At 38.4% G+C, this 26623-nt stretch overlaps 2 protein-coding genes across 2 annotated transcripts; one reads left to right on the top strand and one right to left on the bottom strand.

Annotated features, from left to right (window-relative positions):
* Positions 1–21922: 21922 nt before the first annotated feature.
* On the bottom strand, positions 21923–24205 carry LOC128857153 (zinc finger protein DPF3). Its single transcript, XM_054092761.1, has 2 exons — positions 23315–24205; positions 21923–23240 (listed from the first exon to the last, which is right to left on the bottom strand). The coding sequence occupies exons 1-2, from the start codon at positions 23617–23619 to the stop codon at positions 22439–22441; spliced, it is 1107 nt and encodes a 368-aa protein (XP_053948736.1). The 5' UTR covers positions 23620–24205; the 3' UTR covers positions 21923–22438.
* A 371-nt stretch (positions 24206–24576) lies between these two features.
* LOC128856605 (tigger transposable element-derived protein 4-like) lies at positions 24577–26376 on the top strand. Its single transcript, XM_054091915.1, has 3 exons — positions 24577–25105; positions 25167–26026; positions 26087–26376. The coding sequence occupies exons 1-3, from the start codon at positions 24723–24725 to the stop codon at positions 26374–26376; spliced, it is 1533 nt and encodes a 510-aa protein (XP_053947890.1). The 5' UTR covers positions 24577–24722.
* Positions 26377–26623: the final 247 nt, after the last annotated feature.

The following is a 26623-nucleotide window of genomic DNA, read 5'->3' as shown; positions in this document are numbered from 1 at the left end:
AAACTGATGACAGGTAAATCCGATCGACTGTCGCAGTTTCTCCTGGGACTGTAAGAGGCTGGTTGGACTGATGACGGGCCACTTTCTATGGGCAAAGCACATGGAAAAGGTAGGCATCTCAGACAGTGCCCTCTGCCCAGCACCTGGAGAGGAGGATGACACGGTGGACCACTTTTTATGCATTTGCCCAGCCTTCGCTCGAATCAGGCTTGAGGTCTTTGGCACTGATGTGTTAAGAAGCGACCACCTTGGCTCCTTGGCTCTTTGGCACCACAAGATCTACTCAGATTTCTTCTGAGGTCGAGTAGATTTAAGCGACTATACAATTGGTATATGAAAAGAGGACTCACACAACACGAAGATACCTCTGAATACGGCCGATGAAGACAAATGATCTAATCACCCATCTCCCTTTTGAATCGAACCCGGCTACTTCGCAGTAATCGATGACCGGACTTGATAGACTCACTGCTCTAGGCAGAGCTTCATTTAATACTATTTTTTAGTCATACACATAGGCACACATCCATTTTTTACAACTATATAAATGCATTCTAATATCTAATTTAACAACAGCGAATACAACCCAAAAATAAATACTAAAAATATGCAATTAAATTGAACATTTCGTTTTTCACCAAAAATAAGCTGGCATAATAAAAATCGGTAATGAATGCATAAATTCTGTAATGACTAATAAAAGCGAGCAATTGAAATATATCATCGTGCAATAATACAGCTAATTGTGACTAATTTTACATCTCAAATATTTTCCGCACGAAAATTTGAATTTGTTAGTGAAACACGGCAACGGACGAGTGCCGGCAGTGCGTGCGTACGTTCGTTGATATGCGTTCGGGTATGCATGCCTGTGTGTGTGTGTGTGCGTGTGTGCGGGATATGCAAGAATGCGAAAATGCACGTTGCATTTAAAAATAGTTTACAGTATTTTTATACGCATACATACAAACAAACATTTATATTTGTACTCTCTGCAATTGAAGCGCCGACAACGGCTAAGTGCAAAAACCTCAAACGGATTTACGCGAATTTGGATTTTCAACACAAACAACTCAATCGAACGAGCGCGCGCATCCAACAGCCATAGCCGCAGTCACAGGCTAAGTGGGATGGCTGTCCGCCGGCAGCTGGCAAAAGTGCATTAGCGGATATGCCTTAGGATGCTGTAAGTGAAAGTCAAAACGGAATGGAAACTCAGTAAGGGGAAGGGCAGTTGTGAATGTGCGCTAAATTCCACGATTAACCAAATGTTGATATTTCTAAATTCCCCATACACTTCTTACGTGCTTACGAATACTGACGCATGCGAGTGATTTTTTTTTTTGTAGCAAAGAGTATTTAAGACCTGCAGATTTCTGTGGATTTCATGAGCTATCAGAAGGTGTTTATGTTTAGTTTTCTGCTGCGGCGCACAAATTTAGAATATGAAGTTAATAAGCAGGCAAATACTCGTAGGGGCGACTGTGGCTATCAACCCACTCAAATGGTCGGTCTGTCTGTCTGGAGTCCGTCTGGCGGCAGAGTGCTAAAATCAGGCTGTTCTGTTAGGGTTAAATGACTTTACGTATGCGAGTTTTTTCTTCTATTTTAAAAAGAGAACGTGAGCTATTAGAATTTGTTAACTGTAAAATTCTCATTAGAAACCGTTCGAAACCACAATACTCCATCATATCCACGAAGAACTCGACATACCGACGCATCCTTGTACTATTTGCTCTGTAGCAGAAAATTTATCAGAAGCAAAGAATTTTGGTAAATCAAAGGACTTTTAGACTTTTATATATAATATAATAGAAAAAAAAACTTAGCTGTGATTGCCTAAAATAGCTCAAATAGCTGAAAGGTATTTGGTATACCATCATTATCATAGCAATTACAGCTCGGGGTGAGCCAATGCTTCCTTCAAATCGCGCTCCGCACAATCTTTTGACCTGATGTCAGTTGTTCGATCTGATCATTGTATCTTATTCTGGAAGGATTTAATGTGGAAAAGGTAGTTATTTATGTTAGATGTAAGTACCCATGCTTCGAATATTAATTCTTTATTATAGAAGTATTCACTTTACAGGCGCGTGTCGTCGCCCTTGAGTAACTTATCCCTTCTATTTTGTCGAAACTAAACGACTGACAATTCACAAACCTCCGAGTGTATTTCTGCCATGAAAAAGCTCCTCATAAAAATATCTACCGTTCGGAGTCGGCTTAAAACTGTACGTCCCTCCATCTGTGGAACAACATCAAGACGCACACCGCAAATAGGAGGAGGAGCTCGGCCAAACACTCCAAAAGGGTGTACGCGCCAATTATATATATACATATAAACGACTGAAACATACAAAATATATACAGATGCATAGTTATAGAGCACAATGTACTACTTTTGGTTTTGAGTTCATCCGATTTAAGAATACATTTGATTAGATGCAACATCTTCTTGGTGCTCGTAAAACTAATGCCCAAGAATGCCTTAATCTGACGGTATGTGATGTGATGATCTTGCTCAACCATATGTATAAATAGGTACCCTTGTATTCCCTATGCTACCAAGGACGGCTTCGGTAGAGGAAAAGTCATGTCATCTAAAAACATGGAATTGCTGAGCCTGCAGCTTCCATTTACCAATTACCCAGAGATGACATCGGTAAAGTCTGAATTAAACTGGACGACAAGATGAACTGGAGTTGACCTAGATTTGAAAGGAAACACCTGGAGAGTACCATGCACTGGTACACATATGGCTCGAAGGCATAGTTGCTGGAATATATGGCCCCAGAACTAAGCGTACTGCCAAGCATCTTCCAAGCGGGGATGTATGCCATCTTAGACAGAAATTTCCAGAATAAGCAAACTGGCATTCAGGCGCCACAGTCAGACGCCACTCAAAGCTCTATCATCCTATGAGATTAAGTCCTCACTGATCATTGAGTGTATCGAGAAACTGAATCTACTAGGAACGCACAATCGCATCCAGCTAATTTGGATCCCATGACACAGGGGTATAACAGGGAACGAAGCAGTGGACGCATTGGCGAGAGAGGCTGCGGACGCGTCATTAATAGAACCCGAGCCCTTCCTTGCTATGGGACAACACACTATCAGGGAAAAGCTTAGGAGTGGACAGCTAAGGCTAGGTGAGGTTTGCTGGCATCAAACTGTGGGGCTACGATAGGTGCAATCTTTACAAGGGTACAACCAAAAAATATTTTAAAAACTCAGAACCCTCCCCAAAGATGAATTGAGAATGCTCACGGGCATTCTACTAGGCCACTGCAGACCTCGTAGTCAACTGCACATTATAGGGATATGGTCCACTGATTCTTGTCGTTTATGTGACCAATACCAGGAGACTCCAATGCGCCTTCTCCTTGAATGCAGCGCTATAGGCGCGAAGAAAGTTGAGACATCTCGGCCAGCTGCAAACAGAAGAAAGGCACATACGCTCAATCCAACCTAGCTCTATCTTGAGTTAAATAAGGAAACGCTGTGCAAACTAATATACATCTAAATCTCTACCCTCGTATTAGTTTCCAAATTTGCACCTTTTCGAAAAGTTTCCCTCAAATCTGACGCGTAGAAGGTGTCCCGCCACCCCCTTCTCCCCTAAAAGTGAGGGAAGCAAATGGGATTGTCATGCATACGCAGCCGTTTGGGCCATGAAAATTTACCAACCAGTCATTTCAGAAGTTGCATACAGACCAATTTATTCACAGAGAGCAAGACACCTAAGTAGTTGGATCTTCTGAAATTGCGGGCTATCGCTGGCTCCCAGTATCACTGCATCACTAATAGAAACATTCATTGATTTTGACACATTTGTTAATTATTCCCTTCGTTGCGCACCAACTAAGGAACATTTCATCTTAGCCGTTGGTTGGGTATCAGTTACATACCTATATGAAAGAGTTGTTATATATCCGCGCCTTAAAACGTTTTACAAAATTTACATATTTTATCACGGGCTCAGGATTTCCGATCCACAACCTGAAACACAGACACAACTGACGAAGTATTGGACTTATGTATGAATTAGCTAAAATGTTCTTGAAGTACGAGGTGTGTTCAAAAAGTGTCGCAAATTTTGAATTTTCGCAGGTTAAGTATATTCGAATTTCGATTTTTTTGTGGCGATATGTTGGTACTCATGCCTCTTACTTATGCCGACAAGTTCGGCCATTTTGAATGTTCAGTTAATTGTTGCTGCTTTGCTGGCACGTGTTTCGGCTCGTCTTCGATTTTTACCTATTCAAAAATATGGATCAAAGAGCCTGCACCAAATTTTGTGTGAAAAACGAAATGAAGAGCGCTGATGCATTCCGAATGTTGACTGTGTCATACGGAGAAGTTACTTTGGACCAAAGTAACGTTTATCGGTGGTACAAAATGTTCTCAGAAGGCCGAGAAGATGTGAACGACGAAATCGTGCCGGACACCCGAGCACTTCAACAACAGACGAAAAAATTGATGAAGTGCAGAAAATGGTATTGGCTAATCGGCTGAGGACCTAAACATATCGATTGGGTTGTGTCATTCGCTTTTTTTCAATGATTTGGGCATTAGACGGGTCGCTGCAAAATTCGTACCAAAACTACTCAATTTCGACCAAAAGCAGCATCGCATGAACATTGCTAATGGGATTTTGGACTCTGTCCGCGACGACCCAAATTTGCTCCAGAGGGTCACAACTGGTGACGAATCGTAGGTTTATGGTAATAACGGGGAAACTAAAGCTCAATCATCTCAGTGAAAGCTGCCGCACGAACCAAGGCCGAAAAAAGCGCGCCATGTTCGGTCGAATATAAAAGTTTTGCTTACCGTTTTCTTCACAGGGGTAATTGCAGGGGCGTTGTGCGTCATGAGTTCTTGCCACAGGGTAAAATGGTCAATAAGGAATATTACCTGCAATTTATGTGCAATTTACGCGAGGCAATCCGCCAGATACGCCCGGATTTGTGGAAGAACAAAAATTGGCTCTTTCATCACGATAACGCCCCTGCTGCCCCTGTGCCCGCTTTTTTTGGCCATAAACAACACACTAATGATGCCACAGCCATCGTATTCCCCAGATCGAGATAAAGACGGCATCGAAAGAGGAGCTGAACGAGATAAAAAAATGATTTTTTGAAGTGCTTCGAAGATTGGAAAAAACGTTGGCACAAGTGCATAATGTCACACTCAATAATAAAAAAAATAAATAAAAATAAAAGATTAGCACTTCATAGTTCAGGCAGTGCACTGATTTGTCACCAACTCAAATCTCATTTGTGTGTTACAAATTTACTCTCATTGACACATTGATTATTTTTTTTGTTCTAGCCGAATGTTTGTTGTTCTTGTCGTAACCGAATGTATTGGTGGGTGACTACCACTCGAAAGTGCGTAGGTTCGAATCTACAGGCAATGGCAAACCTGGCAGACAAATGAGAACCTCAATTTCTGCCATGAAAAAGCACCCCAAAAGGGTGATAATGCCAATTATATATAGCAGTGAGAATTCTTGGTCGGGTATAAATCCGGATTGCTACGTTAGCGTGGAGCTGACTGGAGCCGTGGGAACACACCTCTTTGCTCTGCATCATCACCAGTAAACGCATGATACGAAGTTTCAGAGCTGGAGCGGCACAAGATATTTCTTGCGGTGAAGGTGGATTTTGATTTGATGCACTAAGTCTACGTCATTGTAGACTTTACAGAGCTCATTGCTCCATCGCCTGCAATATTGGCGTCGTCAATGCGCAAAGCTGGCTGTCTCCTCATCGAAAAACGATCATGTTGCGATAGATGGAAGACACGCTTCTAAATGTACGTACGAGCCGAAGATCAAACATTGACTCGTATCATTACCTTGTTGCAGAAGCAAAAACCGAACATCTTCGACACCAAAAAGCTGCAATCGCAACAGACAGCTCTCCACTCCACTCTCACTCCTGCTCTCGGAGAGTACAATCCGGCATGCACGAGCAATGGAACAACGTTTCTCGCTTTCTACGTACCGCCGCCGAAGAAGAAATCGGATTTTGGTGAGCCCGAAAAAACAGTTGGTACAACGAGGAATGTCATGCTGCCGCAGAAAGGAAAGATGCTGCCTATAAAGCCACGGTGCGATCGGGCGTAACGCGAGCCATGTGGGATAACTACCGAGAGCTAAGAAAGGCAGAGAGCGGTATTATCAGAAAGAAAAAACGAGAGGCCAAAATACGTTAGTGCGAGGAGCTTGAAATGCTGGCCAAGAGGAACAACGCCCAAAAATGCTATCAGAAAATTCGGCGGCTTACAGAAGGTTTTCAGACCAAGGCGTTTTCCTGTAAAAACAAAGAGAGCGATCTGGTGATTGACTTCCAGAGCATACTTCAATTATGGAGGGAACACTTCTCGAACCTGTTAAATAGTGGCAACTGCGCATGTTACAGAGAATGTGAAGATCCCGATATCCAAATCGTTGACGACGTTCCATTACCCGACCATGACGAGGTGAGAATAGCGATAACGCGGCTAAAGAACAAAAAATCCACGAAGGGTAATACTGCAATCTGTGCCAATTATCGCGGGATTAGTCTTCTAAATATCGCCTATAAGGTTCAAGCGAGCATAATGTGTGAAAGGCTTAAGCCCACCATCAACCAACTGATTGGACCTTATTAGTGTGGCTTTAGACCTGGAAAATCCACCATCGACCAGATATTCACAATACGCCAAGCATGAGAAAAGACCCATGAAAGGTCTTATTAGAATCAGTTCTCTTGCTAGCGGCACTACGTTAAATGGCCTTTCGATTTCTAAAGTAGACTTGATCAGATATATGAAACCTGTTTGTTGTTGTTGTAACAGAAATGTTTGAGAGATGCTGCTGTAGTGATAGTCCTTAGCTGGTTATGAGTTCGGGTCGTTCCGGTAACGTAGAATCTGTTTGTTCTCAGTTTGCTGCTGCCGCTTTTTCGCGTGCCTTCTGTTTCTCAATACCCCTAGGTAACCTCTTGGTATATTTATAGTTGAATATAGTATATTTTTAGAAACCACGCCTTTACAAGTATTTGCACGCTCAATTCCATTTCTAACAAATCCGATAGAGTTGAATAGTCGGACCAAAATATACCGCGCGATTCGCTTTCAATTCGAATTTTTAAGGAAGCAAATGTCTTGGCAAATTTTCAAGTTTAAAAGATCACAATCGCGGTTTCTTTTGTTAACCTTTTGCATTGTTATCAAAGCAATACCCTCTTAGAAAAGTATTGAAAAAATATTTCATTTGGTTCCGCTGCCAAATGCCAACCGCACGTAGTTTGTTGAACTGAAGCGCTGAGAGAGTGCGGTGGTGGCGAAAAAGCTATAGCTGCCTCATCCCCATTAGCTGCATTTGCTATTTACGATTTGCTTTTTTACAAAATATTTGAAAGTACGCCCTGTCGACGAATTCCTCTGCGCTGTCGCCGTCGGCGCACCTGCTAAAAATAAGTGCAAACACCAAATGGCTTTACTTTGGCAATGTTGATCCAAAAACGTGGTGCATTCTTGCCGAACCTCTGTGCGTATGTATGTATGGATGGATGGCGCGCACCGTGCGACCATACGCATATACGTGTGTTTAGTTGATGTACTTACATACATAGGTATATGAATAAGATATACGTAAGTGCGTGTTCGTATTAACTTATTTCTGCAATGCGTCTGCATTTGTTGACGACAATCATGAGCGCCTAACCGCAGATGAAGTGCAGGAATGCAGCGGCCGCGTGTTCGCAATTCTAATGGCTTAGGCGCCTTAAAATAGACATATTTTTCTCAAATTTATTTACTTGTTTTCGTCAAAGCAAAACAACAACAAAAGCATTAATGTGGCCGCCTTCGCTGTCGCTGCTCATATTGTGGCCGCTGTCGTACTCATCATCTTCGGCCCATAACAACTCATAGGTGGCGCCGGCACTAATATTGGGAACACCAAAATGTTGACATCACGCTGACAGTGAAGTGTAGTGAGGTGAAGTGACGTAGTAGCTGTAAAGACGAATAATTTGGCAGATAATTGAAGAACTTCACATATACACACCCTATGATCAGAAAGTACCGGGAATGTTTAAATAAAACAAAACTGAGTTAAATTTTAGGCAAATTTGTTTTATCTCCTTCAAAATATGACCCGTCTGGAGCAACACACATTTGCCAACGTTCAACCCAGTCCTCCATGCACCCGTTGTAGGCCGACGAAGGGATGGCCTTCAGCTCCTTCGTCGCATTCTCTTTGATCTCCTCTATCGATTGAAATGTCCTTTCACGCAGTGGTAAGTTCAACTTGGGAAACAAAAAGAAGACGCACGGGCCGATATCAAGTGAATACGGCGCGTGCACGATGGTATTTACTTGGTCAAGTAATCCAGTACAATTTGGGCTCGGTGCGATTGCGCGTTATCATTGTTTGATCACATTTCTGGCCTTCCAGGCAGACATTAATGGTCCGATGGCGCTAAAAAGTGAGATTCCTAAAAAGTTACAGTTCTACCAACGTAAGAAAAAAATATGGACCGGTTCCCACGTGCGCGGTTTGTTTAAATTAAACCTTCCTGGTACTTTTTGATCATAGGGTGATATAAAGGGTGATCAGATTGGAGGTACTTTTTCCAATAGGGGGTTTTCCACAGATCACGCGTCACTACTGTCAAGCTAAATACATAATTTTTTTCAGTATTCAGTATTGAAATTTCATCGCGAACAACAAAGTTTACAAATCGCACAATTGGATTACGAAAATCGACGCTCTTAGTCCGGAAGCCAGGGGTCGATTTTGGACTGCGTTTTTATACCGTTAAATTCTTGACTATACTTGTGATTTAGCTTTCATGAATAACGAAAGTGAACGTTAGCTGGCGCACCCGCGGTGGGTGTGATTGTGGGAGGGTACGAAACGTGTCGAAACAAAATTTCTACCAACTCATTTGATACCGGCTGAAATTTTTTTTGTGTATTGTTGACATTTAGTAGAATAAAAAAAATAGTCAGCTGCGCAGTAGAGGGGGAAAACACGTCAGCTGAATAGGTGAACTTGTAAAAAAAAATTGAAAAGTAAAACTACTTTATGCCGACTGAAATTTTTTTACATAATTTTGGACACATATGAAAATACAATAATGATGGTCAGCTGGGTTTATAGCGGTGGGAAGACCGTCAGCCGAAGCAAGAATGCATCATTGCGTTTAGCTGACGTATTTTCCCCCCTCTACGGCTTAGGTGACTATTTTTTTTTATTCTACTAAATGTCAACAATACACAAAAAAAATTTCAGCCGGTATTAAATGAGTTGTTAAAAAAATTTTTTTTGACACGTTTCGCAGCATCCCACGCACGTACCCACCGCTACTGGACCAGGTGACGGTTGGTTTCGTCATCAATTGGATGGCGTCTGCCTTCAGTATTAAAATCAGGCGGCATGAAATGATGAGGTCAAAATGACCCCTGGCTCCCGGACTATCTGGGAAAAGTGTTCATCGCGCGCTTAGGGCAACTTATGGCGATCAGCAATGAGACCCGTTTTCGGCTTAGTACCTACATCAATAAGCAAAATTGTCGTATTTGGGCTGAAGAGCAACTCGAAGCCATTCAATAATAGTCAATACCACCATTGAAAGCAACCATTTAGTGCGGCCTATGGGCTGGAGGAATCATCGGCCCATATTTCTTCAAAGACGAGGCTAACGCCAATGTAACAGTAAATAGCGCGAACGCAATCGCCCATGATAAACGACTTTTTGATGTCGGAAATTGAAGCTTGTGATCTCCATAACATTTGGTTCCAACAAGACGGCGCTACTCGCCATACACCCCGTGAGACAATAGATTTACTGCATCGGCGTTTCGGTGAGGAATTTATCTCTAGTCTCGGACTAGTGGATTGGGCACCAAGATCGTGTGATATCACACCTGTAGACTTTTATTTGTGGGGGTATGTAAAGTCCAAATGCTTTGTGTGTAAACCAGCTTTGATTGAGGTATTGGAAGCCAACATTGCTGAAGTTACTCTCGAGATAACGGCCGAAGTCCTCCAGCGAGTCATTCAAAATTGGTGTTTGCGGATAGCCGAACTACGGCCAATGACGGGAATATACCATAAAAGCGAGCAGCTTAAAAATGAAAAACAACAACAACAAAAGGGGTTAGTTTCAGGAATTTGAATTTGTCTATACCCTTCAACCAAGGGCTAAGGGAAAGATGAACTTAAAGGGAAAGATGTACCTTCTTCATAAATCTCAAATATTCGATCTTCTGAAGACCAATAAAGGTTGGTTAAAAAATGAACAATATTTAAAAAAACCAAACCAAAAAAAATAAAAAAAATAAAAAAAATTCTAACCCGAAAACCATTGTAAATAGTAAAACAAATCATCACTGAGCTATGATCGCCACTGCATCTACGTGTGTATGTATGTATGTACTATATACATAAGTACATATGCAGGTCGTCTAAATGGGTTTTCAATCTCATATATATTAAAACATTTTAATAAATATCAATATATTCAGTCAGTCCACAATGTGTTGTGTTGCAATACTTGCCTGCAATCGCTGTCGGTTAATTCTTAAAAATTTAGGGTACGTGTACATATCGATGGTTTTCGAGAAAAAAGACATAATTCAAAAATACAAGTTTTGTAGAAAATCAATTTTAAAATTACGCAAATAGATAATTTAAGTTTTTGATTACAATTATGCATATTTTCCAATTCTACTGGTTTTGTGCAATCATAATACAACAGTGCTTTGTGGAAATAACATATTATATTTTACATTCTTAGCTTACTTTAAAAAAAAATATTGTAAGTTTTTCCCAAATGTGTCATTTTTCCTGAAAAGATTTAAAAAATGTATATTATATTTTTTTCAAATTTTGAGATACGTTTCGAAGAGTAGTAGGGTCAAAAGCAAAAAAGCAATTTATTTTTGATTATTTTTTATTACAAAATAGAAATTGTAACACAACATTTACAAACTTCCTCTGAATAAACTAGTAAAACAAAAACAAAAACAATTAAATTCTTTGGTAATAGAATGGTAGAACATAAAAAGTACTTTTTTTAAGGCATAATGGTAAGAAAAATCCTATATGTTATTGTAGAACTGAGAGTAATACTTTGGAATGATATTCTTCTCCATCAGTTTTAATAAACCTTCCTTGTTTTATCCTTAACTTTCTGTTTAGCCTTGTAGGCGCGATTGAGCGCAGGTAGAGTTGTTAATTCGCTATTACTGCTAGTACTAGTGGATTGGGTAGACGATGTTCGGGCTTTTTTTACTTCAAATTTCATAAAATCAGTCTTGGAAAATGATGTTTTATAAAACACTGTAAAAGGGGACACTTTTTCCACTCTGAAAATACTAATATCATTTATTTTTACAAGTTCTCCATCTAAGCTTTTAAGGACTTTAAAGCCGGATTTTTTGAGTTGGGTCAGTTTTCTAAATAAGTGACGCGTCAATTCGATCACCTGACAAAACGATACTAACGCCATCTCTCATAATTGATTCAAGATTCGCTTATGACGTTTTTCCAGATAAAAATATATAAACTCTGTAGTTGATTTTTGCTTTTAACGGCAAAACTCCGAATTTTGAGTTGTGTCGCTTTTCTCGAAAGCCATCGATATGTATGTGTGTGTGTATGCTTAAGAATCTTGTCGCTGAATTTTTACGATTTATTTAGCACACAGTCCCTTGGGATGCGGCATTTGCATTCAGCACGCAATGTCTCTTTGCGTATTTGTTCTAAATATTTTTCTGCAGTTTTATTTTTACTTTCGAAAACTCAAAAATGTCTAAAAGCAAATGAAACTACATGAAATGGGAATTTAAATAATGTTAAAAATAAAAATTAGGTAAAAAATATGTAATAATAGATTATAATAGGCAAAAATGGAAAATAAAATATTTCTATTTCATATAAGTAAACAAAAAAAAAAAAAAATAGATCTAAATAAAACAAAACTAAAATAGTGAAAATATCATAGTAAATATGGAATAGAGTAAACCATAATACATCAAGCCAAAAACAAAAAATTCAGTATTGCTGATATCTAAACAACATTTTTCAGCTTTTTGTTACCATCTCTTCTAACAAAATCATTGAATGGACTATGACACTAAATCAATAGATTCTACCAACAAAAAAATGCAATATCGTCCTAAATACCTTCTGCTCAAATATGAACGAGACGTTATCAATAAAACGGTCCGCGGATGACATATGGCAAAAATAAATTTTTTGTTTTTTGGTAGGACTGTTATAAGCTTACATGGCAAATTTCAGCGTGATATGTCACATAGTTTGTTTTCTGTGCTACTGTAAACAAGTCAAGCTCGAGTGTGTTTTTCGAATTCTCTTTTATGACTTCAATTGTCTCAAAATGTTTTCCACGGAGCGGCAACTTGAGCTTGGGAAACAGGAACAAGTCACATGGATCCATATCAGGCGAATACGGTGCTTGCGGAACGATATTAACATTATTTTTGTTCAAATAATCGCGAACAAGACGTGATGTGTGAGCTGGTGCATTAGCGTGATGCAAGAACCATGACTTGTTGTCCCACAATTCCTTCCTTTTAAGACGAATGTTCTCGCGCAAACGCTTTAAAACGTCTAAATATTTAATATTCAGCGTTAACCGATCGGCCTTGCGGAAGGATTTTCAAGCACAATTTCCTTTACTTTTCCGATGTTTTCGTCGTTTACTGATGTTGCTGGACGACGTTCATGAGGCAAGTTTTCAACCGATGTACGGCCCTCTTTGAACGATTTGTACCACTGGAAAACACGTGCACGCGATAGAGCAGAGTCCCCATAGGTTGTCTGCAACATTTTTTAAGGCGTTTGAAGCCGAAATTTTGTTGGAATAACAAAATTTCAAACAAATTCTTTGTTCAACTTGAATTTCCATCGTTAAATTCGAAGAACACACTCGAGCTTGACTTGTTTACAGTAGCACAGAAAACAAACTATGTGACATTTCACGCTGAAATTTGCCATGTAAGCTTATAACAATCCTACTAAAAAACAAAAAATTAATTTTTGCCATATGTCATCCGCGGACCGTTTTATTGATAACGTGTCGTTCATATTTGAGCAGAAGGTGCATATCAGGCACTCAAATGCCGCACTGCAACACTGAGAAGTACTTAGGAATGACGCTTGATGCCAAATTAGTGCTGGAAAGAGCACATTAAAATAAAAATTGCTTCACACTTTATGTACGGACAAATTGGATAACAGATTGCACCTTAACCGGCCCGATACTGTAATGTTCATACACTTTCTTGTCTTTAATGATATATTTAATATTTTTTCTATTTGAGAATGATATATGTTTGATTGGCTAACCATATACTCAAGTAAATCTTCTCCAATAAACAACTCTAGAACATGTGCTACGCATACTTGCGTTTTTGGCATAACTTTTATTCCGCAGTTTCCCTCAAAAGGTGCCAAATTAATTGGTTTATCAGTCGTTGACCAACTTTTATCACATGTCACATTAACATCATCTTCTGAAGCGCTGTATTGTAGTGGCAATCAAGAATGCTTTTGATAACTTATCATACCGCTATCATCACTGAAATCACTGCTCACAGAACATTCAGACAAAGAATCAACAAATACTTCTTCGTTTTCGCGAGTTAAATCCATTTTAAAGGATTAAAATTTGAAAGTACGTAAATGCACCGTAAAACACAATCTATTTTAAATGAGACACCGATAACGAGTCTCTTCAATAACTACTTTTCTTTTCACGAATTCCTCTAGGACACTATTACACTAACGACAAGCAATTCACCACTGGTTGTTTATACCCTACAGTTTGCCACATATTACTTAACAGGTAATTAGGATGCATTTCGTTATCGGCATTTCATAATCTAACGAAAACATTCCCTTCGGCCACTCATCATCGCGGCACCTTTATCCTATCATACCAATGGTACGGTTTAATTATTTTGTTTGCTCTACCGCACTCAGCTGGTAGGATCTTAAAGACGCCTGATAGTTAAGTTTCCTGTTTATAACAGGCCGAACCAAAGATCGATGTTGAGTTCCGAGATTCTTATTCAAAATTTTAAGTAAAGGGTTTTCCAATAAGAGGTGTTATTTTGATATTCAAAGGAAAATGCAATTTTTTAATACTCGTATAAGATAGCCGGGTGTGACGGGTTCAAAAAATCGATTTTTTATTTTTACATTTTTCGGAAGAAAAACATCTCAAAAATATACTATAAAAATGTCAGACAGAAATTTTAATTATTTTTAAAGTTATAGCTAAAATAAGAGAGCGCGCCGTAGTGGGTATGAAAGCGTGTGACACTTCAGCAGCAGCTGCTCTGACCGTCTTTAAACGCGTTTTTCTCAAAACCATGTTTTAGAAATTTCTGGGAATCACTGATTCAAAACTGTTCAACCCATTTGGCTAAAAATTTAACGCGTTATTCTAGACACACATATCTAGATCCCTTACCTTTAAAACATTTAATTTTTTAATAATAAATTATTTAATTTAAACAATTTATGAAGAAAAAAAATTAGATTTTGAGAACTTTTTCACAAGTCCACCATTTTATTTTTGTTTCTTTTTTTTATGTATATTTTAGGTTCGGGACCAAAAATAAAGCCTACAGAATAAAAATCTCTTTGAATATTTTATTTCAGATGACTTTGGAAGGCTGTGTGTTTCCCCGAACCAACTGATGTTTTTTTAAGTACTCCACTTTGACGTCAAAAATTTTAAACGAATTAATATAAAATTAACTTTAAAAAAAAAATTGTACATACTTCAAAACACCAATAAAAACATGTAAAAACTTTAAAACGATCGCATTTTATTTAAAAAAGATTCATAAAAAAACGTCGAAATTTTGGTCGTTACACCGGACTACTACCATAAATGATCGGATGTTTATTTCATTATAAAGAGGAAGATATGCCGTTGATGTGGAAAATAACAGCAGGCAAATGACCACCACGACCACGCCTACAGGAAAATATCCTTTTCATGAAATTTTCCATAACCGAATTGCAAAGTGGCTGCCCTATGTCCTCGATAGCCTCACGGCATTCATCATCAACCATTTCAGCTACAGAAGATATCTATGTACATTCGGTACAACATCAACAGCCTGCGGGCTCGCCGTCGCATAACTGATCTGGTGTTCTTCTATAAAGTAGTAAATGGTATTATTGAGGCCCCGGAAATACGCAGCTCCTTCGAGCTTGCCCCGGCTGGTCTCAATCTTAGAAATAGTCGTCTACTGAAAACTGTCGCTACCTACAAAAGCTACGTCTATTACGGCCCGAGCAGGAGAATAGCCATCAGCGTCAACTCACTTCATGGTGTTCTCGATTTCTATGGTGGAACCTACGATACTTTTCTGCGAACTGCCAAAAATATCATCCTATAATAATACCCTGATTTTTCTCAAGAACCTTCTGTCCCATAATCTTTATCATTGTATTTCTTACCAACCCTCTATAAATTCTGTACTCCCTTTTTTATTTGTATGTATATTGCCGATTGGCGTTTGTTTAATAATAATAATAAATTCCATCTTTGCGGTCTTTAATCGACCCTGTTGGCGTAGACCTTCTCTTTCACGCGGGCCCAAAGAAAAAAAGTCACAAGATGTTAAATCACAAGATCTCGGCGGCCAATTTTGATCACCTCTTCGAGAGATAGCACGGTCCGGAAACTTTTCCCGTAAAATATCAACGGTTTCGTTGCTTGTGTACCACGTAGCACCGTTTTGTTGAAAATAAACGTTGTTCAGATCAATACCATCTAGTTCCGGCAATAAAAAATCGTTTATCATCTCTCCTATTTAACACCTAACACCTGTTATTGGAAACCCCTATTATTATTTGCTAGCGCGCCGGCTTAGGGCGCAAATTGTCGGTGCAAATAAATTCCATTGCGACTGATTTCTAACTTTTAGCTTTATTTGCGGCCATGTCAGCGAGTCGTCAGTTGTCGTGAATTCATCGTAAATGGTTTCCCTCCAAGATCCTTTGCTGCTGAAGTGACAGTCCTTGACCAGATATAAATCCGGGTCGTTCCGGTTACGTAAAACCGACTGTCATGGGAACGAGATTCTTTGGGTCGACCTCTACGGCGTGAGTCTTGCGGATTGCTATCTATGGACATTCTGTTGATGTTAGCCGCAAATTTTTGCAAATTGATCTCTATTTATGCTCGCGAATCTCAATTTCAACTGACCTTTGCCTACCTCGGGTGAGAAGCTGATCATTTGTCACCCAGTTATCGGCGCACCCTATGACATGCAGGATGACTCTAAGGCGGCGATTTATAAAGGTCTGAAGTTTTTGTAGTTGCAACGGCCACAGGTCATGACCAGATCACCAGACTCTTTATATTATCATTCCCATAGCAGCCAGTTCTACATTACTCGGGGTTTTCTCGACCAAGAGCTGCTACCCTAGTAATCTAGCACTGCCTGGTGTACCGCACCTTACCTTACTCTTGATTGTATGTTATATAATATTTAAATATATACATATTTATTTTCTCACTTTTTTTGCATTACGTACAATTAAAAATGATTTGAAAACCCAAAAATGTGTATTTTTTGTATTTATAAGGTTTTTATAAACCTATAATAAATTCTAAAATATACAAATTTGTGTATATTTCGTAATTGGTACAATTAAATATTTTCCAATTTTTGTTAGTGAAAATACTTAATTAACAGTTTGTATTTATAAATGGTTACAGCCAGTCGTAGAAGTTTATATCATTGATATACAGTCACTCACACCTTATTTGATACAGATGCGATTTTTTAATTGGTTTTATATTTCATAATATTACAATGTACAATTTTTTTTATTTTTTTTTTTTTATTTTTTTTTTAAACATAGAATATAAAAAAGTGCAAACAAAACAAAAAATAAAAAAATTAAAAAAAGAGCAGCAGCCTAAATGATACAGTTAAAAGTACCGCTATTCCCGGCGCAAGTTTCAGCAAACTAAATTGTCACATACATATAAATACTTTAATCTATCTAACTAAGACGTTAATTTTAAGTAAAGTCGTTAATAGACTTTATTTCTATGGGAAATCCCCACAGTCAACGATAACAGCCTTTAGCCCGGTTTACCATCAAGCCGCCAAGGAGTGCATACGTGTCTTCAGAACTACGTGCGTAAAAAACATTTTGGCAGAAGCGGGTCTACCAACACTATAGGAAAAAATACGCGTAATCCACACTCACTTGGTACCTAAAATAACATCTTCATCCTTTTAACCCACCCACCATGGATTATTAAAAAGACATCATTGTGACCACAGTCTTTCAAGACTCAAAAAATTCAATGTTTCTGCTGATGCTTTTCGTCAGTTATTCCTGGAACGTAAAGCTCGCTACAGGGTTTGATTGAAAAGTAATGAGCCTTATTTTTGTTTAAGCAGTTTTATTAAACCTTTTTGCTTATACAACTAATACTCTTCAAAATAGGACCCTTGAGCGTCAATACACCGCTGTTAGCGTTCCTGCCACTGCAGGAAACATTTTTTAAACTCATCCGCCGGAATCGCATTCAATTCGGCTGTCACAGTTTTTTTTATCGCCTCGATGGAGTCGAAACGCCTCCCCTTCAGCTTTCTTTTCAGGCGCGGAAACAAGAAGAAGTCCGGATAGGACAAGTCTGGGCTGTAGGGAGGGTGGGAAACACCGGAACCCCCATCTTGGCCAATGCAGAGGTGCAGAGTAAGGCGGTGTGCGCCGGCGCATTGTCGTGATGAAGGTTCCAATTGTTGACGAGGTCGGCCGAACCCGGCCGACGCGGTTTTTTAGCCGAAGGAGCACTTCTTTGTAAAATGCCGCGTTTACAGTGCTTCCTGGGGGTACAAACTGTTAAGCTTTACGCAAAATTTGATCGAGTAACGTTGCTCCAACGATCGCTGCATTTTCGCCACTACAAAATCCTAACACACTTTTAACACGCAGCTAAACAGCTTTCACGCGCGGAGCGATGTTGACTGCACGGCTGTTGCCAGCGAACTGGGACCGGTTTCTAGTGGAAGGGGAAGGTCCAACGATCATTTTTCCCCACCAGCCGGTTCGGTTGATCGCTTGGCAGACGTTCCACGCGGGAAGGCTCATTACTTTGCAATCAAATCCTGTATGAAGCGGAAAAATGGGTGTTATGGTACACAGATGGCTCCAAATCTAAAGACTCGTCCCGCGGATACGCAGTTGTCGACACAATTGGTCACGCCCTAAAAATGCAAATACTATCAGACATTGCATCTGCGTTCACCGCAGAAGCGACCGCCATCCGCAGCGCAATCATCATAGTGTTAAAGACCGCTTCCAAAGTCCTCATATAGTCCAACAGTTTGTCAGTCCTGAAAGCAGTCCAAAATCCAACTCATGCCTCGATTACAGTCAATTCAATTAGAGATATGCTCATCGAAAACGATCAAAAGATTAAATTGCTATGGATACCTGGACACATTGGTATCATGGACAACGAAGCAGCAGATCGTGTTGCAAAGTCGACTAACTCAACACCTGTAGCAATAAAGAACACAGTCGAAAAAGTAGATGTCAGGCAATTTACATTAAACCACATTCGAAACGTAAGAGTATAGAATTGGCTTAATTTCAACCACCATTACACAGCGATAAATCGAGAACTCACGTCGGCTACTTATCCCACAAATGTTTCAAAAAAGCACTTTCAAACGTTCATAAGACTCCGGCTAGGTCACACTCTTTGCACTCATCAACACCTTGTAACAGGCAATCCACCACCAACTTGACCGCTCTGTCCACATGTTTTGACTCTGAAGCACATTTTTTCCGAATGCACTGCTCTCGAAGAAACTAGAAACCGTCTTCTTAAACACAATTGGATTGAACTCCTAAAGATTCCCGATGAAGTGAACATAATTTCAATCAACAACTTTATGAAAGCAACAATCTAAAATTAGTAGAAAAAAAAATTATAGCAATATATTCGTACAAGAAGAGTTAATAGCAGCTAATTCTCATTAGAACATTTTTAACAAGTTAATTTATTTAATTTTGTTAATAAATTATAATAATAATAAAATATATTTAGTATTGGTTACAGTGGTTAGAGCGCCAAATGAAAAAAAAAAATCCAGCAACGAGCGCTCCAAAGTAAATTGAAATGGCCAAAAAGTATTAAGGTAAGACTTGCGATCCAGAAACCGTTCAAAAAATATTAAGGAAATCAAATTTAGATGATGGAACACATCTTTTCAAGTGCAAGGGATAGAAGTACGAGATTGCAGTTTGCGCATGGCCATCTAAATAAGACCACAGCATTTTGGAGGACAGTACTTTTTGCAGACGCAGCAAAAATAAACTTATGTGGATGGCAGACCTTTTATATGGTGCGAAGGCAATATGGAGCACAAACCTCAAAATTTGCGAGCTACCACGGCGGCGACGTTATGGTTTCGACATGCAAGTCATCAAATAGAGTTGGAAATTTGACCTTTCGGGAAGAAACAATGAACAAATATGTTTATTTAAAACTTCTCCAAGAAAATTTAGTTCAAAACGCAAGAAAATTACAAATTGAAGATGACTTTCGCTTTTATCAAGAGAACTACCCTAAGCATAAGTCACAAATAATACAAACTTTCGAAAATTTCTGGTCGGTTTTAAAGACAAATATGGGAATATATGACATCCATAACAAATCTGATCGTAAAAAGGCGATACTTGAAATGTGGAACCAAATTAGTCCAGAATACACAAAAAAATTGGTTGACTCCATGCCACGTAGATCTCAAGCTGTAGTTGATAATAAAGAATACTCAACAAAGAACTTCTTCTTAATTGGCGCAATAGTAGCGCCAGTTGGGCACACCAATTGAAGCCAAGTCCTTCTCCACCTGATCTTGCCAACGCAGATGACGCCTCCCTCTTCCTCTACTACCACGAGCTGGTACCGCATCGAATACTTTCAGAGCTGGAGCGTCTGTATCCAAGCGGACGACATGACTCAGCCAACATAGCCGCTGTGCTATGTCTCGGACGTCGTAAAGCTCATGCATCTCTTTTTTCCATCGTGTGCGATATTCGCCGTCACCAACGTGCAAAAAATCTTCCGCAGAATCTTTTTCTTGAACACTTCAAGCGACGCTTCATCGGATATTGTCCCAAACAAAGAACTGAATGCATTAAAATTTAAAAGATTCGAAATGAATCATTGCTCATTTTTAAGTTGCACCATTTAAGCAATCAGGCAAATTCTCTGAATGATTTTTTTTTGCATTACACTGAAATGAGTGAACACTTTTTTGTATTTTTTATTGGAAAATGAAATAAAATAAAATAAATAAAATATCTGCATACTCCGTTTTTCCATTTTCGCAAAATATTTTGTAATATTTTGATTTTTTACAAAAAAATCATATCTGTATCAAATAAGGTGTGAGTGACTATATGCACATTCATTTAATTTATGCATTTATATATGTATATATTATTTTTGTTGTTTTTTTGATATCGTAAAACTTAAGTAATTATTATTTGCAAGTGAATGTAAAAAGTTGAATTGCGCTAAGCTATTTGCATTTTTATTTCGTTTTGTAAATAATTGATAACGGTAAAGGTGTGAAAAGTGATTTAACATACAACATTGCAACGTCTCATATAAAACATCAGGGGCCAGCTAACAGCTATTTAAGTGATAAATTTGTATTAAATATTCGAAAATCGCCTTCGTAGCATAAAGTTCGCTTCAAATGTGCTTTTATTCAGTTTTTGTTTTATTTATGATTTCTTGCCGCTTGGCGGACTTCATACTCGTAGTATTTATTATATGTATGTACATATTAATAAGATGTTCAAATGCTTTCGTAAAATTCTGTTAAAATGCTGCTCTACACGCATTTGTGTATTAGCTTCAAAGTGATCTCATTTAATGATTGATCCATTTCAGTAAATAGTTCTATATGTAAGTGGTAAATTGTTTCAATTCATGTAAATTACATTTAGTCGTATTTGTTTGTGTGTATAAATTACATAACAATGAAGTTCGTATATGGTACATATGTATGTGTGTATTTGTCCAGCGCGCATATGCTAAATTTATATTTATGTAACTAATTAGGTATTTTATATACATATGTACATATGCGTGCAATACAAAGGACATCGTAGTCATATCAATAGAAACATACAAACATATTTTTGTATAGTACATAAAGATATTCTACAATTCAAAGCTCTGTGCAAGCCGCGAATCAATAGTTTCTCTGGTCAGTATAAATACATATATTTTAAATAAGTATAATAATCTTATTTCATTTTGCTAATAATTCACATAGCTATTGTTTTAAATAACAAATGAAGAAGTAAAAACAAAAATAAAAAACAATTTACTATTATAATCTGCTCTAAGTTTGGGTACAATAACAAAGGCGTGCTTGTAAATCAACTCTCTATTGTTCATTGTTGTTGTGAGCATAGTAACGTTTTGCGAAATTCTGCATATGCATACACATATACATATGCATACTATATGTGTGTGATAACAATTCTCTTTCACATTAGACAGCCACGCGCTTATATAAAATCTAACTCAGATAGAATTGTAATATGTTTTCTAATGCATTTTAAAGCAATTGTTATCAAATATATATAAAATAATATATATATAAAGAAAAATTCTGTGCGAAAGTGCTTAACAATTCACAGATTTATCAGCATGAAAAAATAAAATTTTTTTCACAATTCAGATTAGGTGCTTTGGTTAAATGTATGTCGCTAATTTTATAAATATTTTTCCAATTAAGCCAAGCAATTTACCGCCTTCACGCATCTCTTGACACCGAATCACTGATAAGTGTCCTGTGTGAATTCAGTTTGATTTCGACGCAGACAAGCGCACTACGCACTTGCATATCGCACACGCAATGCAAGAGGGTAACAACTCGCAGTTTTGAGTTTTTTGTTGCTTTTTATTTGAAACACTCAGTACAATTTGCGCATTCTAGGCGCTATGGCTTTCAGCTTTAAAACGCTTGGCATGAAATTCTAGGTTAGGTTCGGTAGTACTGGCTGATCTGTAGATTCACAGCAAACTCGGCATCCTATCAAAACAACAAATCTAAATTATTTATGTCTGCGAAAATGTGAATGCAATTCAATATAATTGTGAATGCAACCATGCCAACGCAAGTTTCCGAGTTATGTCTCTATTGCATTGAGCGTGCGACAAATTGACATCTTAAGTTAAAAAAAAAAAATAGTGTGCGGAATTGTTTTGCTGTGCAAGGTAATGACACAACATAAATGACTTTTCAACAACTAAATATCCAACAACCAAATAGCTTTGTTTTTCTCTTTTTGACGCTGTAAAATTTTCGCGCAACTGGCAACGTGGCCACTTTGTTACAGGAACTTGCGATAATTCCTTAAATCGGCTTGCTCATCACTTACACCAACACCTGTTAGATCACCCATCACACCCACCGCCGCTGCAGCACTTTCAAAGGAGGGCGGTTCACTATTCAATCCCGGACTGGGTGGATCACAGACATTTAAATTGTTCACTTTTGTACGACGACGCCCACGTGTGCCACCTGTACCGCGCGGTCGCCGCCCAGTACTACTACTCGATGTTGGCGTTGCTGTAATGTCACCAGTTAAGCCACTGCTGTTACCATCATTTGTGTCCAGTGCCGAGAGTGATGCATCAGAAACGTTTGCTGGTGTAGAGGCCGCTGAGCTTCGGCCGCGATGCCCGCCAGTACGACGCCGTCCACCACCGCCGGCGCCGCCGCCGCCTCCCTCGCCCATTCCAGTTGAGTTGCGTTTATTTGGACGCCGCTTTCGACGTTTTTTGGTGCCATAACGTGGGTCATAGTCGAATTCATCATCGGCAGGTGACTTGGGATCTTCCAGTGTATCTAGCTCGTTAATTTCAATATCATCGTAGAACCATTCCTTTGACATGTCATCCTTCAGCGGCTGATGCGCTTGCTGCACTATTAATTGCTGACTATCTTTGCTGTCTGATGTGTCGCCACCAGCTGCGCCCAAAGAGAGCGATTCATCTAGCAATGTGCCATTCAAATCGGCATCAAGTATCGAGCTAACACTGGACCCAACTAAAGGCGACGTAACTAGGCCAGTGGTTACGGCGCTGGTTTCGTTATCTTTGCGCAATGCCTGAAATGGCCGATCGGGAAACCTGTAAGGACAGCAATTATTTTAGCTTAAGAAGTTCACAAGTTAATGACACTAATAGTGATTAAGTCGGCTTACCGGTACATTTTATTCAGATACTGGCGCCGGCTTTTGCGCCAACGCGTTGCCGGGTATGTGTAGATTTGCCCTTGACGAAACCCCGGCATCCGTTGCCGTTTGTCCATGAAGAGATGTGAATGATTTTGTGCCACACGGGTTTGAGGATCGAAAAAAGGTACGCGCAGTCGGCGTTCTAAACATAGACGTGTATTAAAGTTAGCACTGAATTCGATTGTCTCGCGATACGAAACATCTTTGAAGAAATTCTCAATTTTGTCCAGGTTGGGTGCCGAAACTATTTGTATATCCACGGCTGAAGTCATGTTTGCTGTCAGCAGTGTATCACCTAAAATAGCCTCTAATCGCAAATCAAATGTCGAAAAAAATATTCTTGCCTAAAGGGCTTGCGTTGCCCAAAGGCCGTGTAGTTTGCAGCGACAGCGGCAGCAGCAACAGTTGCTGTGTGAGGTGGCTGTTGCTGTGCCGTCACAGTTCAAATTATGTTCTTATCTATTTGTGGATTTCTGCTTTGATTTTCAAATTCTACTAGCAAGCAATTTTTTTTTTATTTTGCGTTCTATTAATTTTGCCGATGCGTCTACGCTTTTGAGCGTAGTGATTTAAACAACATTTTTAATGGATATCTAGAGATTTTATTAATTAAATTTCGTAGAAAACTTAATTCCTTATATTTCTTCTTCGACACTCCTTTCACCACTTCACACATTAATAATCCTGCTGTTCCTTTTTTCACAACTTTCGCCGTTTTCCTTTTGCTATGACATTTTTAGACGACAGGTGATGTACACGTTTGATATCGATAAATATCGATTGTTAATGATAATCTGAACTACAAATTTTGTCGACTTTGGATATTATTTTTAAATGCATACGAATTTCTAAGAAAAGAATTTATAGGAAAAGAAAATATTCATTTAAAAAAAAATATACGGTAAAATTATGCATAAAAAAGAACAAAAATAAAAAGAAACATTTATATTGAAAGTTACTAAATCAAATACAGTCGAACCTCAATAAGTCGAACTTCGATATCTCGAATATTTGATATCTCGAACCAAATTGCTTGGCAATAGCGTTTAGAGTGAGAATTGTGTGTTATTTTTACTTGATAACTCGAACTTCTATTACTCGAATATCTTGATAACTCGAACAGAATATTTGGCGCCAGCTTTGATAAGTCGAATTTCCGGGGGAATCCCCTTATTACGTGTTGCTTATTTTATAGCAAACTGATGTCAGCAGTTGGGTTGCTGCATTGTTTAAGTCCACAGGAATTTCCGGGGGAATCCCCTTATTACGTGTTGCTTATTTTATAGCAAACAGATGTCAGCAGTTGGGTCGCTGCACTGTTTAAGTACACAGGTATTTTATTAGTAGTTCTTACGCGAAAATAAACTCTGTTGACATGTCTTCAAAACGTTGTTTAAAAACTTTATCTATTGATGAAAAATTTAAACTAATAAAGGAAGTAGAAATGGGTGCGCGAAAAAAAGATGTAGCTGTAAAGTATGCTATTCCGGCAAATACAGTGTCAACTATTTTAAAAAATAAACAAACGGTTATTACTGCAATCGAAAGTGGTGGTGCAAGTGGGAGTTCAAAGAGACTAAAAAAGCCAACATACGTAAATGTGGACAAAGCAGTTTTAGAATGGTTTAAATCGGCAAGAACACGGAATTTGCCTATATCCGGAGGATTACTTAAAGAAAAAGCATTGGAATTTAGTCAAAAATTAGAACAACCGAATTTCAAGGCAAGCACTGGTTGGCTCGATAGTTGGAAACGAAGGTATGTACATTCATAAAATAAATGTGCAAGCTGGCACCCAAAGTTACTTTTTTTTTCTAAGATCTGGTATATGTCATAAAAAGGCGTGTGGTGAGAGTAATGATGTAAGCGAAGAAGACTGTATGAAATGGCAACGTGATGTTTTACCTTATTTATTAGAAGGTTATCAAGCACGGGACGTATTCAATGCAGACGAGACGGGCTTATTCTTTAAATGTCTTCCAGATAACACCTTAACTCTTAAAAACCAGAAATGCCATGGAGGAAAGCACAGTAAACAGAGAGTTATGTTGATGATTGCCGCAAACATGGATGGATCAGAAAAATTGAAATTACTCTTGATAGGTAAAAGTAATCAACCCCGCTGTTTTAGAGGTGTTAAATGGTTACCTCTCGACTATAAAGCAAATTCAAAGGCGTGGATGACGGGAGCTTTTTTTGAAGAATGGCTTCTTAACTTAGACAAACAATTTGGAAAAGCCGGAAGAAATATTCTACTTTTTATTGACAACTGCCCAGCCCATCCTAAAGACATCCAACAGAGATTAAAGTTTATCCAACTTGCATTTTTTCCCCCGAATATGACATCAAAATTACAACCACTCGATCAAGGTGTCATACAAAATTTAAAATGTCATTATCGTCGCAGAATTTTAAAAAATACTATAAAATGCTTTGAAGTAAACAAAAATCTTAACATTACGTTAATGGACTGTGTTGATGAAATAACTAATGCATGGAATATCGATGTTAAGCCTGAAACCATCTCTAATTGTTTTAGAAAAGCCGGCTTCGGTCAATATTCTGAATGGCAGGAAGAAGATGATATTCCTTTGGTTTTCATAAGCGAACGCATAAAAGAAAGGAGTAAGGAAGAAATTCAACTGCAGAATGAATATGAAGCTTGGCAAAATATCAAAGGTACAGAAGGTGTCACCTTTAATGATTTTATGCATGTGGATGACGATATTGTTACTTCAGAGTTTCCCACAGATGAAGATATTGTAGAGCTATTGGGATCTAAATCCGAATTTGAGCTTGATAGCGAAAGTGATATAGAAGATGATTTGCAAGATGATATGCTGCAACCAGTTTCAAACGAGCTAGTTGCAAATTCGTTCAAGATTTTGCGGTCATATTTAAAAACCAATGAACATACAACCGATTCTCTGTACAATGGCTTAAATAATATTGAAGCTTTTTTTGAAGATCAGAATAAAAAATCCTCTCGTCAATCCCAAATAACTGACTTTTTTACTTTAAACGAATGAAAGCTATACATCTATTCATACTATGTTCTTAATTATGTATATATAACTTTAAAATATACACATACAATATTATATAGCAACTATACATAATTCGAAGCATGTTCTTGTTTTATCAATAAAATTGTTTGCTAACCCTTGAGTTTTGTGGATTGTTTTATTTTTCCATCACGTTTAATTTTGTTTATGGATTTTTATGTATGTATGTACATATGTATGTTATATTTGATAACTCGAAATCTTGATAACT

This window comes from Anastrepha ludens, chromosome 3 (genome assembly GCF_028408465.1).
Source record: "Anastrepha ludens isolate Willacy chromosome 3, idAnaLude1.1, whole genome shotgun sequence".
In the NCBI taxonomy this organism is placed as follows: Eukaryota; Metazoa; Arthropoda; class Insecta; order Diptera; family Tephritidae; genus Anastrepha; species Anastrepha ludens.
The sequence above is the reverse complement of the archived record's forward strand: the minus strand, read 5'-3'. Positions and strand labels throughout refer to the sequence as shown.

Bases quoted from the DNA above. Each gene is read 5' to 3' on its own strand.
- LOC128857153 (XM_054092761.1), bottom strand. From the start codon at position 23,619: ATGACTTCAGCCGTGGATATACAAATAGTTTCGGCACCCAACCTGGAC. The intron at 23,241-23,314 runs GTAAGCCGACTT...CTGTCCTTACAG, and splicing joins TATCTGAATAAAATGTACCG to GTTTCCCGATCGGCCATTTC.
- LOC128856605 (XM_054091915.1), top strand. From the start codon at position 24,723: ATGTCTTCAAAACGTTGTTTAAAAACTTTATCTATTGATGAAAAATTT. The intron at 25,106-25,166 runs GTATGTACATTC...TTTTTTTCTAAG, and splicing joins CTCGATAGTTGGAAACGAAG to ATCTGGTATATGTCATAAAA. The intron at 26,027-26,086 runs GTACAGAAGGTG...TTGTTACTTCAG, and splicing joins AGCTTGGCAAAATATCAAAG to AGTTTCCCACAGATGAAGAT.